The sequence below is a fragment of the Oncorhynchus nerka genome, linkage group LG18 (assembly GCF_034236695.1).
Source record: "Oncorhynchus nerka isolate Pitt River linkage group LG18, Oner_Uvic_2.0, whole genome shotgun sequence".
Taxonomy (NCBI): domain Eukaryota; kingdom Metazoa; phylum Chordata; class Actinopteri; order Salmoniformes; family Salmonidae; genus Oncorhynchus; species Oncorhynchus nerka.
This window is the reverse complement of record NC_088413.1, coordinates 10,486,218-10,500,440: the sequence shown is the minus strand read 5'-3', so window position 1 is coordinate 10,500,440 and position 14,223 is coordinate 10,486,218. Positions and strand designations below refer to the sequence as shown.

Below are 14,223 nucleotides of genomic sequence, written 5' to 3'. Positions count from 1 at the left end.
CTACCTGCCGTCTACTCAGTCATTAACGACTAAGACAGCGCTCTTAACCACTAGACTACCTGCCGTCTACTCGGTCATTAACGACTAAGACAGCGCTCTTAACCACTAGACTACCTGCCGTCTACTCAGTCGTTAACGACTAAGACAAAGCTCTTAACCACTAGACTACCTGCCGTCTACTCAGTCATTAACGACTAAGACAACGCTCTTAACCACTAGACTACCTGCCGTCAGATCGGTCATTAACCACTAAGACAGACAGCTCTTAACCACAGACAGACTACCTGCCGACAGATCTACTCAGTCAGATTAACTAACTAAGCACAGACAGATCTTAACCACAGACAGATCGACTAACCTGCCGTCTACTAACCACCACAGTCATTAACGACCAAGACAGATCGCTCCTAACCACCACAGACAGATCGGGGTACCTAACCACCACAGACAGATCTACCTAACCACCACAGACAGATCGTTAACCACCCAGATCGTTACCCAACCACCACAGACAGATCGCTCTTAACCACTACAGACAGATACCTGCCACCACAGACAGATCTACCTCCACCACAGACAGACAGACAGATCGCTCTTAACCACTACAGACTACCTGACAGATCGTCTACCAGACAGATTAACGAACCATCAAGACAGATCGCTCTTAACCACTAGACTACCTGCCGTCTACTCAGTCATTAACCACCACAGACAGATCTTAACCACTAGACAGATCGGTACCTCACCACCACAGACAGATCTACTCACCACATTAGACAGATCGAGTTTAACCACCACACACAGTCTACCAACCACCACAGACAGATCGGCCAACATGCACAGATCGGTACCTAACCACCACAGCACAGACAGATCGGGTACCTAACCACCACAGACAGATCGGGGTACCTAACCACCACAGACAGATCGGGGTACCTAACCACCACAGACAGATCGGGGTACCTAACCACCACACACAGATCAGACCTAACCACCACAGACAGATCGGTACCTAACCACCACAGACAGATCGGGGTACCTAACCACCTCACACAGATCAGTACCTAACCACCACAGACAGATCGGTACCTAACCACCACAGACAGATTGGGGTACCTAACCACCACAGACAGATCGGGTACCTAACCACCACACACAGATCAGTACCTAACCACCACAGACAGATCGGGTACCTAACCACCACAGACAGATCGGGTACCTAACCACCACAGACAGATCGGTACCTAACCACCACAGACAGATCGGGGTACCTAACCACCACAGACAGATCAGGGTACCTAACCACCACAGACAGATCGGGTACCTAACCACCACAGACAGATCGGTACCTAACCACCACAGACAGATCGGGGTACCTAACCACCACACACAGATCAGTACCTAACCACCACAGACAGATCGGGTCGGTACCTAACCACCACAGACAGATCGGGGTACCTAACCACCACACACAGACAGATCCACCACAGACAGACAGATCGTACCTAACCACCACAGACAGATCGGGGTACCTAACCACCACAGACAGATCAGATCGGTACCTAACCACCACAGACAGATCGGGGTACCTAACCACCACAGACAGATCAGTACCTAACCACCACAGACAGATCGGTACCTAACCACCACAGACAGATCGTACCTAACCACCACAGACAGATCGGGTACCTAACCACCACACACAGATCAGTACCTAACCACCACAGACAGATCGGGGTACCTAACCACCACAGACAGATCGGGGTACCTAACCACCACAGACAGATCGGGGTACCTAACCACCACACACAGATCAGTACCTAACCACCACAGACAGATCGGGGTACCTAACCACCACAGACAGATCGGGGTACCTAACCACCACAGACAGATCGGGGTACCTAACCACCACAGACAGATCGGGGTACCTAACCACCACAGACAGATCGGTACCTAACCACCACAGACAGATCGGGGTACCTAACCACCACAGACAGATCAGTGACAGGACACTAAAGTCAGAAAGGACAACACACAGCAGCACTAATACACATAAGATGTAGAATCTGTTATTACATGTCTATAACATGGCTATCACCTGTCACACACACGTGAGTCAACGTGCATACGTGTGTTGCATTTAAATGTGTTTACTGTTGCCAAGGTGATGACTCCGTTAAACTTAACGTTGCCGCGGTGACAATTGTTGTTTGTCACTAGTTTATCGGCCGAGGAAATTAAAATTAGTTTATTTTGTGTTTTAAATAGCATCTGGAAAAGACAGAATACTGTACATGGATGTATCAGTGTGTAGTGAACAAGCCCCATCACACTCATCTGGAAAAGACAGAATACTGTACATGGATGTATCAGTGTGTTGTGAACAAGCCCAATCCCACTCACGTATAGTAGGACATGTCCTGGACGGGGGAGCAGTCCACTGTGGGGGAGATCCTACCATCAGGGGGAGAAGGGGGAGACACAGTTAGACCTCCCTCACACACTCAGAGGAACTCATTCATGTGTACAGTGAGAGGAGAAAACGGAAGCAAGCTTGTCTGTCTGCCTGTCCACTGCCAGACCGTGTTTTGCCAAATCCTCTACCAGAGCTAATACATGAGTCTCTCTCATGTCTCTTAACCTGTCCTAGGCTGACTCACTGTCTCTTAACCTGTCCTAGGCTAACTCACTGTCTCTTAACCTGTCCTAGGCTAACTCACTGTCTCTTAACCTGTCCTAGGCTAACTCACTGTCTCTTAACCTGTCCTAGGCTAACTCACTGTCTTAACCTGTCCTAGGCTAACTCACTGTCTCTTAACCTGTCCTAGGATAACCTTACTGCTCTTAACCTGTCCTAGGCTAACCTTACTGTCTCTTAACCTGTCCTAGGATAACCTTACTGTCTCTTAACCTGTCCTAGGCTAACCTTACTGTCTCTTAACCTGTCCTAGGCTAACCTTACTGTCTCTGTACCTGTCCTAGGCTAACCTTACTGTCTCTGTACCTGTCCTAGGCTAACCTTACTGTCTCTGTCCTGTCCTAGGCTAACCTTACTGTCTCTGTACCTGTCCTAGGCTAACCTTACTGTCTCTGTACCTGTCCTAGGCTAACCTTACTGTCTCTGTACCTGTCCTAGGCTAACCTTACTGTCTCTGTACCTGTCCTAGGCTAACCTTACTGTCTCTGTACCTGTCCTAGGCTAACCTTACTGTCCTGTCCTGTCCTAGGCTAACCTTACTGTCTCTGTACCTGTCCTAGGCTAACCTTACTGTCTCTGTCCTGTCCTAGGCTAACCTTACTGTCTCTGTACCTGTCCTAGGCTAACCTTACTGTCTCTGTACCTGTCCTAGGCTAACCTTACTGTCTCTGTACCTGTCCTAGGCTAACCTTACTGTCTCTGTACCTGTCCTAGGCTAACCTTACTGTCTCTGTACCTGTCCTAGGCTAACCTTACTGTCTCTGTACCTGTCCTAGGCTAACCTTACTGTCTGTACCTGTCCTAGGCTAACCTTACTGTCTCTGTACCTGTCCTAGGTTAACCTTACTGTCTGTACCTGTCCTAGGCTAACCTTACTGTCTGTACCTGTCCTAGGCTAACCTTACTGTCTCTGTACCTGTCCTAGGCTAACCTCACTGCTGTAACCTGTCCTAGGCCAACCTTACTGTCTGTACCTGTCCTAGGCTAACCTTACTGTCTGTACCTGTCCTAGGTTAACCTTACTGTCTGTACCTGTCCTAGGATAACCTTACTGTCTGTACCTGTCCTAGGCTAACCTTACTGTCTGTACCTGTCCTAGGCTAACCTTACTGTCTCTACCTGTCCTAGGCTAACCTTACAGTCCGCTATAACCTGTCCTAGGATACAGCTCTTACTATCTGTACCTGTCCTAGGACCTAACCTTACTGTCTGTACCTGTCCTAGGCTAACCTTACTGTCTGTACCTGTCCTAGGATAACCTTACTGTCTGTACCTGTCCTAGGCTAACCTGTAGTCCTGTACCTGTCCTGATCTGTGTACAGCTCTTACCGTCTCTACCTGTCCTGGCTGAACCTTACAGTCCGTCTATATGTACCTGTCCTGACCTGTGTACAGCTCTTACCATCTCTACCTGTCCTGACCTGTTTTAAACAGCTCTTTTACCTTCTTACCTGTCCTAGGCTAACCTTACAGTCTGTCTATATGTACCTGTCCTGACCTGTGTACAGCTCTTACCTGGTAGTGTTCATGTTCATGGATGACTTGTAGAGGCTGGCTGGAGTGGGGAAGTCAGGTTTGGACGTGTGGATGGGAAAAAGTGACTTCCTTCTCATTCCCCGTCCTGCCCTGTGAACCTGGAGGGGAGTAGAGTAGGACATCTTTAGGTTTATAACATCTTGGGTTTGACCATTTGACAGTAGTAGACCTCTTTAAATGGATATCTTGGTTTTAAACAACTCTGGTTTATCTGTTTTACACTGATTATCATATGGCAATTCAATGAGACAGAGAAGGAAGGAAGGAAGTGAGAGGAGGAGAGAGAGAGAAGGAAGGGAAGTGAGAGGAGGAGAGAGAGAGAGAAGGAAGGGAAGTGAGAGGAGGAGAGAGAGAGAGGAAGGGAAGTGAGAGGAGGAGAGAGAGAGAAGGAAGGAAAGTGAGAGGAGGAGAGAGAGAGAAGGAAGGAAAGTGAGAGGAGGAGAGAGAGAGAAGGAAGGAAAGTGAGAGGAGGAGAGAGAGAGAAGGAAGGAAAGTGAGAGGAGGAGAGAGAGAAGGAAGGAAGGAAGAGGGAGGAGAGAGAGAGAAGGAAGGAAGGAGTGAGAGGAGGAGAGAGAGAGAAGGAAGGAAAGTGAGAGGAGGAGAGAGAGAGAGAAGGAAGGAAAGTGAGAGGAGGAGAGAGAGAGAAGGAAGGAAAGTGAGAGGAGGAGAGAGAGAGAAGGAAGGAAAGTGAGAGGAGGAGAGAGAGAGAAGGAAGGAAAGTGAGAGGAGGAGAGAGAGAGAAGGAAGGAAAGTGAGAGGAGGAGAGAGAGAGAAGGAAGGAAAGTGAGAGGAGGAGAGAGAGAGAAGGAAGGAAAGTGAGAGGAGGAGAGAGAGAGAAGGAAGGAAAGTGAGAGGAGGAGAGAGAGAGAAGGAAGGAAAGAGAGGAGGGAGGAGAGAGAAGGAAGGAAAGTGAGAGGAGGAGAGAGAGGAGAGAGAGGGAAGGAAAGTGAGAGGAGGAGAGAGAGAGAAGGAAGGAAAGTGAGAGGAGGAGAGAGAGAGAAGGAAGGAAGTGAGGAGGAGAGAGAGAGAGGAAAGAGAAGGAAGGAAAGTGAGAGGAGGAGAGAGAGAGAGAAGGAAGGAAAGTGAGAGGAGGAGAGAGAGAAGGAAGGAAAGTGAGAGGAGGAGAGAGAGAAGGAAGGAAAGTGAGAGGAGGAGAGAGAGAAGGAAGGAAAGTGAGAGGAGGAGAGAGAGAAGGAAGGAAAGTGAGAGGAGGAGAGAGAGAGAAGGAAGGAAAGTGAGAGGAGGAGAGAGAGAAGGAAGGAAAGTGAGAGGAGGAGAGAGAGAAGGAAGGAAAGTGAGAGGAGGAGAGAGAGAGAAGGAAGGGAAGTGAGAGGAGGAGAGAGAGAGAAGGAAGGGAAGTGAGAGGAGGAGAGAGAGAGAAGGGAAGGGAAGTGAGAGGAGGAGAGAGAGAAGGAAGGAAGGGAAGTGAGAGGAGGAGAGAGAGAGAAGGAAGGGAAGTGAGAGGAGGAGAGAGAGAGAAGGAAAGGAAGGGAAGAGAGGAGGAGAGAGAGAGAGAAGGAAGGGAAAGTGAGAGGGAGGAGAGAGAGAAAGGAAGGGAATTGAGAGGAGGAGAGAGAGAGGAGAGAGGAAGGAAGGAGAGGAGGAGAGAGAGAGAAGGAAGGGAAGAGAGAGGAGGAGAGAGAGAAGGAAGGGAAGTGAGAGGAGGAGAGAGAAGAGAAGGAAGGCAAGTGAGGAGGAGGAGAGAGAGAGAAGGGGAAGGCAAGTGAGAGGAGGAGAGAGAGAAGGAAGGCAAGTGAGAGGAGGAGAGAGAGAGAGAAGGAAGGCAAGTGAGAGGAGGAGAGAGAGAAGGAAGGCAAGTGAGAGGAGGAGAGAGAGAATGAAGGGAACTGAGAGGAGGAGAGAGAGAAGGAAGGGAAGTGAGAGGAGGAGACAGAGAAGGAAGGGAAGTGAGAGGAGGAGACAGAAGTAAAGGGAAGTGAGAGGAGGAGAGAGAGAGAAGGAAGGGAAGTGAGAGGAGGAGAGAGAGAAGGAAGGGAAGTGAGAGGAGAGAGAGAGAGAAGGAAGGGAAGTGAGAGGAGGAGACAGAGAAGGAAGGAAAGTGAGAGGAGGAGACAGAGAAGGAAGGGAAGTGAGAGGAGGAGACAGAGAAGGAAGGGAAGTGAGAGGAGGAGACAGAGAAGGAAGGGAAGTGAGAGGAGGAGACAGAGAAGGAAGGAAGTGAGAGGAGGAAACAGAGAAGGAAGGGAAGTGAGAGGAGGAGAGAGAGTAGGATGTGGAGGAGACGTTGTATCTTAGTGATTTAGCTGGTAGTGGAGGAGATGTTGTATCTTAGTGATTTAGCTGGTCGTGGAGGAGATGTTGTATCTTAGTGATTTAGCTGGTAGTGGAGGAGATGTTGTATCTTAGTGATTTAGCTGGTAGTGGAGGAGATGTTGTATCTTAGTGATTTAGCTGGTAGTGGAGGAGATGTGTAGGATGTAGTGATTTAGCTGTGATTTAGCTGGAGTGGAGGAGATGTTGTATCTTAGTGATTTAGCTGGTCGTGGAGGAGATGTTGTATCTTAGTGATTTAGCTGGTAGTGGAGGAGATGTTGTATCTTAGTGATTTAGCTGGTAGTGGAGGAGATGTTGTATCTTAGTGATTTAGCTGGTAGTGGAGGAGATTTGTATCTTAGTGATTTAGCTGGTAGTGGAGGAGATTTGTATCTTAGTGATTTAGCTGGTAGTGGAGGAGATGTTGTGTCTTAGTGATTTAGCTGGTAGTGGAGATGTTGTATCTTAGTGATTTAGCTGGTAGTGGAGGAGATGTTGTATCTTAGTGATTTAGCTGGTAGTGGAGGAGATGTTGTGTCTTAGTGATTTAGCTGGTAGTGGAGGAGATGTTGTATCTTAGTGATTTAGCTGGTAGTGGAGGAGATGTTGTGTCTTAGTGATTTAGCTGGTAGTGGAGGAGATGTTGTATCTTAGTGATTTAGCTGGTAGTGGAGGAGATGTTGTATCTTAGTGATTTAGCTGGTAGTGGGGGAGATGTTGTATCTTAGTGATTTAGCTGGTAGTGGAGGAGATGTTGTCTTACAGTGATTTAGCTGGTAGTGGAGGAGATGTTGTATCTTAGTGATTTAGCTGGTAGTGGAGGAGATGTTGTATCTTAGTGATTTAGCTGGTAGTGGAGGAGACGTTGTATCTTAGTGATTTAGCTGGTAGTGGGGGATGTGTCTTACAGTGATTTTGCTGGTGGTGGAGGAGATGTTGACGACCTCCAGGCCCATCCTCAGCCTCTTCTGCTTGTCACAGTAGCCCTTCCACGTGTCCTCGTTGAACCCATAGTTAAAGTAGTCAGACAGGTCAGCACCTAGAGACACACACACACACATTACCACGGTACCCTCCACACACACACACCTTACAGTAACCCCTTACAGTAACCCGTACCTGGTTTCCTCCAGGGTTTCTCCTCGAATGTCCCACAGCAACCCCGCCCACAGTAACCCCGCCCCCACAGTAACCCCGCCCCCACAGTAACCCCACCCACAGTAACCCCGCCCACAGCAACCCGTACCTGGTTTCCTCCAGGGTTTCTCCTCGAACGTCTCCATGTCCACCTCCACTACTGGGACTCCATTGATGTTTCCCGGGGCCTCCAGATCCACACCCTTTGACTTGTTTCCTACTAGAGAGAGAATAGAAACCAGAACACCACATGGAAACATTTAGAATATCTACCCGTGGTAAAATATACAGAGGACAATTTAGTACATCAATCACAAACATTTTAATCAACAATATCTACATTTATACCATCTAGTTCCACAAAGCTGCCCAGGACACCTATCAAGACATGGTGGTGGGAATGGACACCTATCAAGACATGGTGGTGGGAATGGACACCTATCAAGACATGGTGGTGGGAATGGACACCTATCAAGACATGGTGGTGGGAATGGACACCTATCAAGACATGGTGGTGGGAATGGACACCTATGGTGGTGGGAATGGACACCTATCAAGACATGGTGGTGGGAATGGACACCTATGGTGGTGGGAATGGACACCTATCAAGTGGAGGTGGGAATGGACACCTATCAAGACATGGTGGGAATGGACACCTATCAAGACATGGTGGTGGGAATGGACACCTCTCAAGACATGGTGGTGGGAATGGACACCTATCAAGACATGGTGGTGGGAATGGACACCTATCAAGACATGGTGGTGGGAATGGACACCTATCAAGACATGGTGGTGGGACTGGACACCTATCAAGACATGGTGGTGGGAATGGACACCTATCAAGACATGGTGGGAAATGGACACCTATCAAGACATGGTGGTGGGACTGGACACCTATCAAGACATGGTGGTGGGACTGGACACCTATCAAGACATGGTGGCGGGAATGGACACCTATGGTGGTGGGAATGGACACCTATGGTGGTGGGAATGGACACCTATCAAGACATGGTGGTGGGAATGGACACCTCTCAAGACATGGAGGTGGGAATGGACACCTATCAAGACATGGAGGTGGGAATGGACACCTATCAAGACATGGTGGTGGGAATGGACACCTATCAAGACATGGTGGTGGGAATGGACACCTATCAAGACATGGAGGTGGGAATGGACACCTATCAAGACATGGTGGTGGGAATGGACACCTATCAAGACATGGTGGTGGGAATGGACACCTATCAAGACATGGTGGTGGGAATGGACACCTATCAAGACATGTTGATGGGACTGGACACCTATCAAGACATGGTGGTGGGAATGGACACCTATCAAGACATGTTGGTGGGACTGGACACCTATCAAGACATGGTGGTGGGAATGGACACCTATCAAGACATGGTGGTGGGAATGGACACCTATCATGACATGGTGGTGGGAATGGACACCTATCAAGACATGGTGGTGGGAATGGACACCTATCAAGACATGGTGGTGGGAATGGACACCTATCAAGACATGGAGGTGGGAATGGACACCTATCAAGACATGGTGGTGGGAATGGACACCTATCAAGACATGGTGGTGGGAATGGACACCTATCAAGACATGTTGGTGGGAATGGACACCTATCATGACATGGTGGTGGGAATGGACACCTATCAAGACATGGTTGGGGGAATGGACACATATGGTGGTGGGAATGGACACCTATCAAGACATGGTGGTGGGAATGGACACCTATCAAGACATGGTGGTGGGAATGGACACCTATCAAGACATGGTGGCGGGAATGGACACCTATGGTGGTGGGAATGGACACCTATCAAGACATGGTGGTGGGACTGGACACCTATCAAGACATGGTGGTGGGACTGGACACCTATCAAGACATGGTGGTGGGAATGGACACCTATGGTGGTGGAATGGACACCTATGGTGGTGGGAATGGACACCTATCAAGACATGGTGGGGGAATGGACACCTATCAAGACATGGTGGTGGGAATGGACACCTCAAGACATGGAGGTGGGAATGGACACCTATCAAGACATGGAGGTGGGAATGGACACCTATCAAGACATGGTGGTGGGAATGGACACCTATCAAGAATGGTGGTGGGAATGGACACCTATCAAGACATGGTGGTGGGAATGGACACCTATCAAGACATGGTGGTGGGAATGGACACCTATCAAGACATGGTGGTGGGAATGGACACCTATCAAGACATGGTGGTGGGAATGGACACCTATCAAGACATGGTGGTGGGAATGGACACCTATCAAGACATGTTGATGGGACTGGACACCTATCAAGACATGGTGGTGGGAATGGACACCTATCAAGACATGTTGGTGGGACTGGACACCTATCAAGACATGGTGGTGGGAATGGACACCTATCAAGACATGGTGGTGGGAATGGACACCTATCATGACATGGTGGTGGGAATGGACACCTATCAAGACATGGTGGTGGGAATGGACACCTATCAAGACATGGTGGTGGGAATGGACACCTATCAAGACATGGAGGTGGGAATGGACACCTATCAAGACATGGTGGTGGGAATGGACACCTATCAAGACATGGTGGTGGGAATGGACACCTATCAAGACATGTTGGTGGGAATGGACACCTATCATGACATGGTGGTGGGAATGGACACCTATCAAGACATGGTGGAATGGACACATATGGTGGTGGGAATGGACACCTATCAAGACATGGTGGTGGGAATGGACACCTATCAAGACATGGTGGTGGGAATGGACACCTATCAAGACATGGTGGCGGGAATGGACACCTATGGTGGTGGGAATGGACACCTATCATGACATGGTGGTGGGACTGGACACCTATGGTGGTGGGAATGGACACCTATCAAGACATGTTGGTGGGACTGGACACCTATCAAGACATGGTGGTGGGAATGGACACCTATCAAGACATGGTGGTGGGAATGGACACCTATCAAGACATGGTGGTGGGACTGGACACCTATCAAGACATGGTGGTGGGACTGGACACCTATCAAGACATGGTGGTGGGACTGGACACCTATGGTGGTGGGAATGGACACCTATGGTGGTGGGAATGGACACCTATCAAGACATGGTGGTGGGAATGGACACCTCTCAAGACATGGTGGTGGGAATGGACACCTATCAAGGCATGTTGGTGGGAATGGACACCTCTCAAGACATGGTGGTGGGAATGGACACCTCTCAAGACATGGTGGTGGGAATGGACACCTCTCAAGACATGGTGGTGGGAATGGACACCTATCAAGACATGGTGGTGGGAATGGACACCTATCAAGACATGGTGGTGGGAATGGACACCTCAAGACATGGTGGTGGGAATGGACACCTATCAAGACATGGTTGTGGGAATGGACACCCATGGCAGTGGGAATGGACACCTCTATTAGCCCGTACTATACATTTCCCACTCCATGTCGGCTTGTGTAAAGTCAGGTGCATAGAACAGGTGAAGAACAGAACACTACAGTACCTGTTCCATAGGGTCTGGCTCCCGCTGTCTTTATGTTCAGGTTAACAGGAGCCACTCCATACGTTCTACAACAACAAACCAGACATGTCAACAACAACAACAAACCAAACATGTCAACAACAACAATAACAAAACAGACATAACAACAACAACAAACCAGACATGTCAACAACAACAACAAACCAGACATGTCAACAACAACAACAACAAACCAAACATAACAACAACCCAAACATGTCAACAACAACAACAAACCAGACATGTCAACAACAACAACAACAAACCAGACATGTCAACAACAACAAACCAGACAAATGGCATAGAGAGAAATAGACCTATAATAACTACAACCTAAAGCTTCTTAACTGGGAAAATGTATTTTATTTTTTATTTATTTTACCTTTATTTAACTAGGCAAGTCAGTAAAGAACAAATTCTTATTTTCAATGACGGCCTACCTACCTCTACCTTGTTAAAGACGACGTACTGTGGGGACCTCTACTTTAAAGACGCGTACTGTGGGGACCTCTACTTTAAAGACGCGCGTACTGTGGGGACCTCTACTTTAAAGACGCGTACTGTGGGGACCTCTTTAAAGACGCGTTTAAAAAGACGCAGCTACTGTGGGGACCTCTACTTTAAAGACGCGTACTGTGGGGACCTCTACTTTAAAGACGCGTACTGTGGGGACCTCTACTTTAAAGACGCGTTGTGGGGACCTCTACTTTAAAGACGCGTACTGTGGGGACCTCTACTTATTTAAAGACGCGTACTGTGGGGACCTCTACTTTAAAGACGCGTACTGTGGGGACCTCTACTTTAAAAAGACGTGTACTGTACTGGGGACCTCTACTTTAAAACGTGTACTGTGGGGACCTCTACTTTAAAGACGTGTACTGTGGGGACCTCTACTTTAAAGACGCGTACTGTGGGGACCTACTTTAAAAACTTTACCTCTAAAAGACGTGTACTGTGGGGACCTCTACTTTAAAGACGCGTACTGTGGGGACCTCTACTTTAAAGACACGTACGTGTACTGTGGGGGGACTCCGGTCTTGATGTCTCCGATGGTGACACGAACATCATCGTCATCATCGTCGCTGTCGCTATCACTGTCGTCATCATCTCCTGGCTCCTTCTCCTGAGAAAGAGAGAGGGGAGGAGAGAGGGGGGATGGAGGGGGAAAGAGAGGGAAGGGGGATAGGGAGAGAGATGGAAAAAGAGGGAGGGAATGAGAGAGAAGGGGAGGAGAGAGAGGGAAGGGGGATAGTAGGGAGAGAGATGGAAAAAGAGGGAGGGAATGAGAGAGAAGGGGAGGAGAGAGAGGGAAGGGGGATAGTAGGGAGAGAGATGGAAAAAGAGGGAGGGAATGAGAGAGAAGGGGAGGAGAGAGAGGGAAGGGGGATAGTAGGGAGAGAGATGGAAAAAGAGGGAGGGAATGAGAGAGAAGGGGGAGGAGAGAGAGGGAAGGGGGATAGTAGGGAGAGAGATGGAAAAAGAGGGAGGGAAAGAGAGAGAAGGGGGAGGAGAGAGAAATAAACAGAGAGAGACAGAAACCCAGATCAGAACCCATCTCCTGAACACATAACACAGTAGGTCCTGGAGTGTTTCCAGACCACATGAACTGACCAGGAGAAACTCCAGACCTTAATTACACACAAATTCCAATTCACCCCGCCTTGCATCGACAACGATAGGAGAGAAACACTACCCTCGGTCTCAAATGGCACCCTATATAGGGGCACTACTTTAGACCAGAGCCCTATGGCACCCTATTCCTATATAGTGCACTACTTCGGTCAAACTTGGTGCCCTATAGGGGAATAGGGTGCCATTTGGGACACACTGGGGAAGAGGTCTTACCTGAGCTTCCACTCCGTTGCCTGTAGTAGCTGCCTCTTCTGACTCAGTAGCAGGAATAGGTGCACTGAGGACGGAAATATCACCAACACATTCAGACTGAGGACGGAAATATCACCAACACATTCAGACTGAGGACTGAAATATCATCAATACATTCAGACTGAGGACTGAAATATCATCAATACATTCAGACTGAGGATGGAAATATCACCAACACATTATTCAGACTGAGGACTGAAATATCATGACCACATTCAGACTAAAGACTGAAATATCATCACCACATTCAGACTGAGGACTGAAATATCACCAACACATTCAGACTGAGGACGTGAATATTATCACATTCAGACTGAGGAAAATATCATCAACACATTCAGACTGAGGACGTAAATATCATCACACATTCAGACTGAGGACGTAAATATTATCACATTCAGACTGAGGACGTAAATATTATCACATTCAGACTGAGGACGTAAATATTATCACATTCAGACTGAGGACGTAAATATTATCACATTCCACTGAGGACTGAAATATCACCAACACATTCAGACTGAGGACTGAAATATCACCAATACATTCAGACTGAGGATGGAAATATCACCAACACATTCAGACTGAGGATAAATATCACCAACACATTCAGACTGAGGATGGAAATATCACCAACACATTCAGACTGAGGACTGAAATATCACCAACACATTCAGACTGAGGACTGAAATATCATCACATTCAGACTGAGGATGGAAATATCACCAACACATTCAGACTGAGGATGGAAATATCATCAATACATTCAGACTGAGGACGTAAATATCATTCAGACTGATCACATTCAGACTGAGGACGTAAATATTATCACATTCAGACTGAGGACTGAAATATCACCAACACATTCAGACTGAGGACTGAAATATCACCAATACATTCAGACTGAGGACTGGAAATATCACCAACACATTCAGACTGAGGACTGGAAATATCATCAATACATTCAGACTGAGGATGGAAATATCATCAACACATTCAGACTGAGGACTGAAATATCACCAACACATTCAGACTGAGGACTGAAATATCACCAACACATTCAGACTGAGGATGGAAATATCACCAATACATTCAGACTGAGGAAAATATCACCAATACATTCAGACTGAGGATGGAAATATCACCAACACATTCAG

At 47.9% G+C, this 14,223-nt stretch overlaps 1 protein-coding gene across 1 annotated transcript in view; it reads right to left on the bottom strand.

Moving 5' to 3' along the window:
- The window catches only part of LOC115115390 (pre-mRNA 3'-end-processing factor FIP1-like), a 38,736-nt gene that overhangs the window by 23,202 nt on the left and 1,311 nt on the right, over nucleotides 1–14,223 (bottom strand). Inside the window, 8 exon segments of the mRNA XM_065003494.1 lie at nucleotides 2,404–2,454; nucleotides 4,214–4,293; nucleotides 4,295–4,328; nucleotides 7,412–7,547; nucleotides 7,755–7,865; nucleotides 11,165–11,229; nucleotides 12,196–12,305; nucleotides 13,028–13,091. Coding sequence (XP_064859566.1) covers nucleotides 2,404–2,454; nucleotides 4,214–4,293; nucleotides 4,295–4,328; nucleotides 7,412–7,547; nucleotides 7,755–7,865; nucleotides 11,165–11,229; nucleotides 12,196–12,305; nucleotides 13,028–13,091 — 651 coding nt within the window.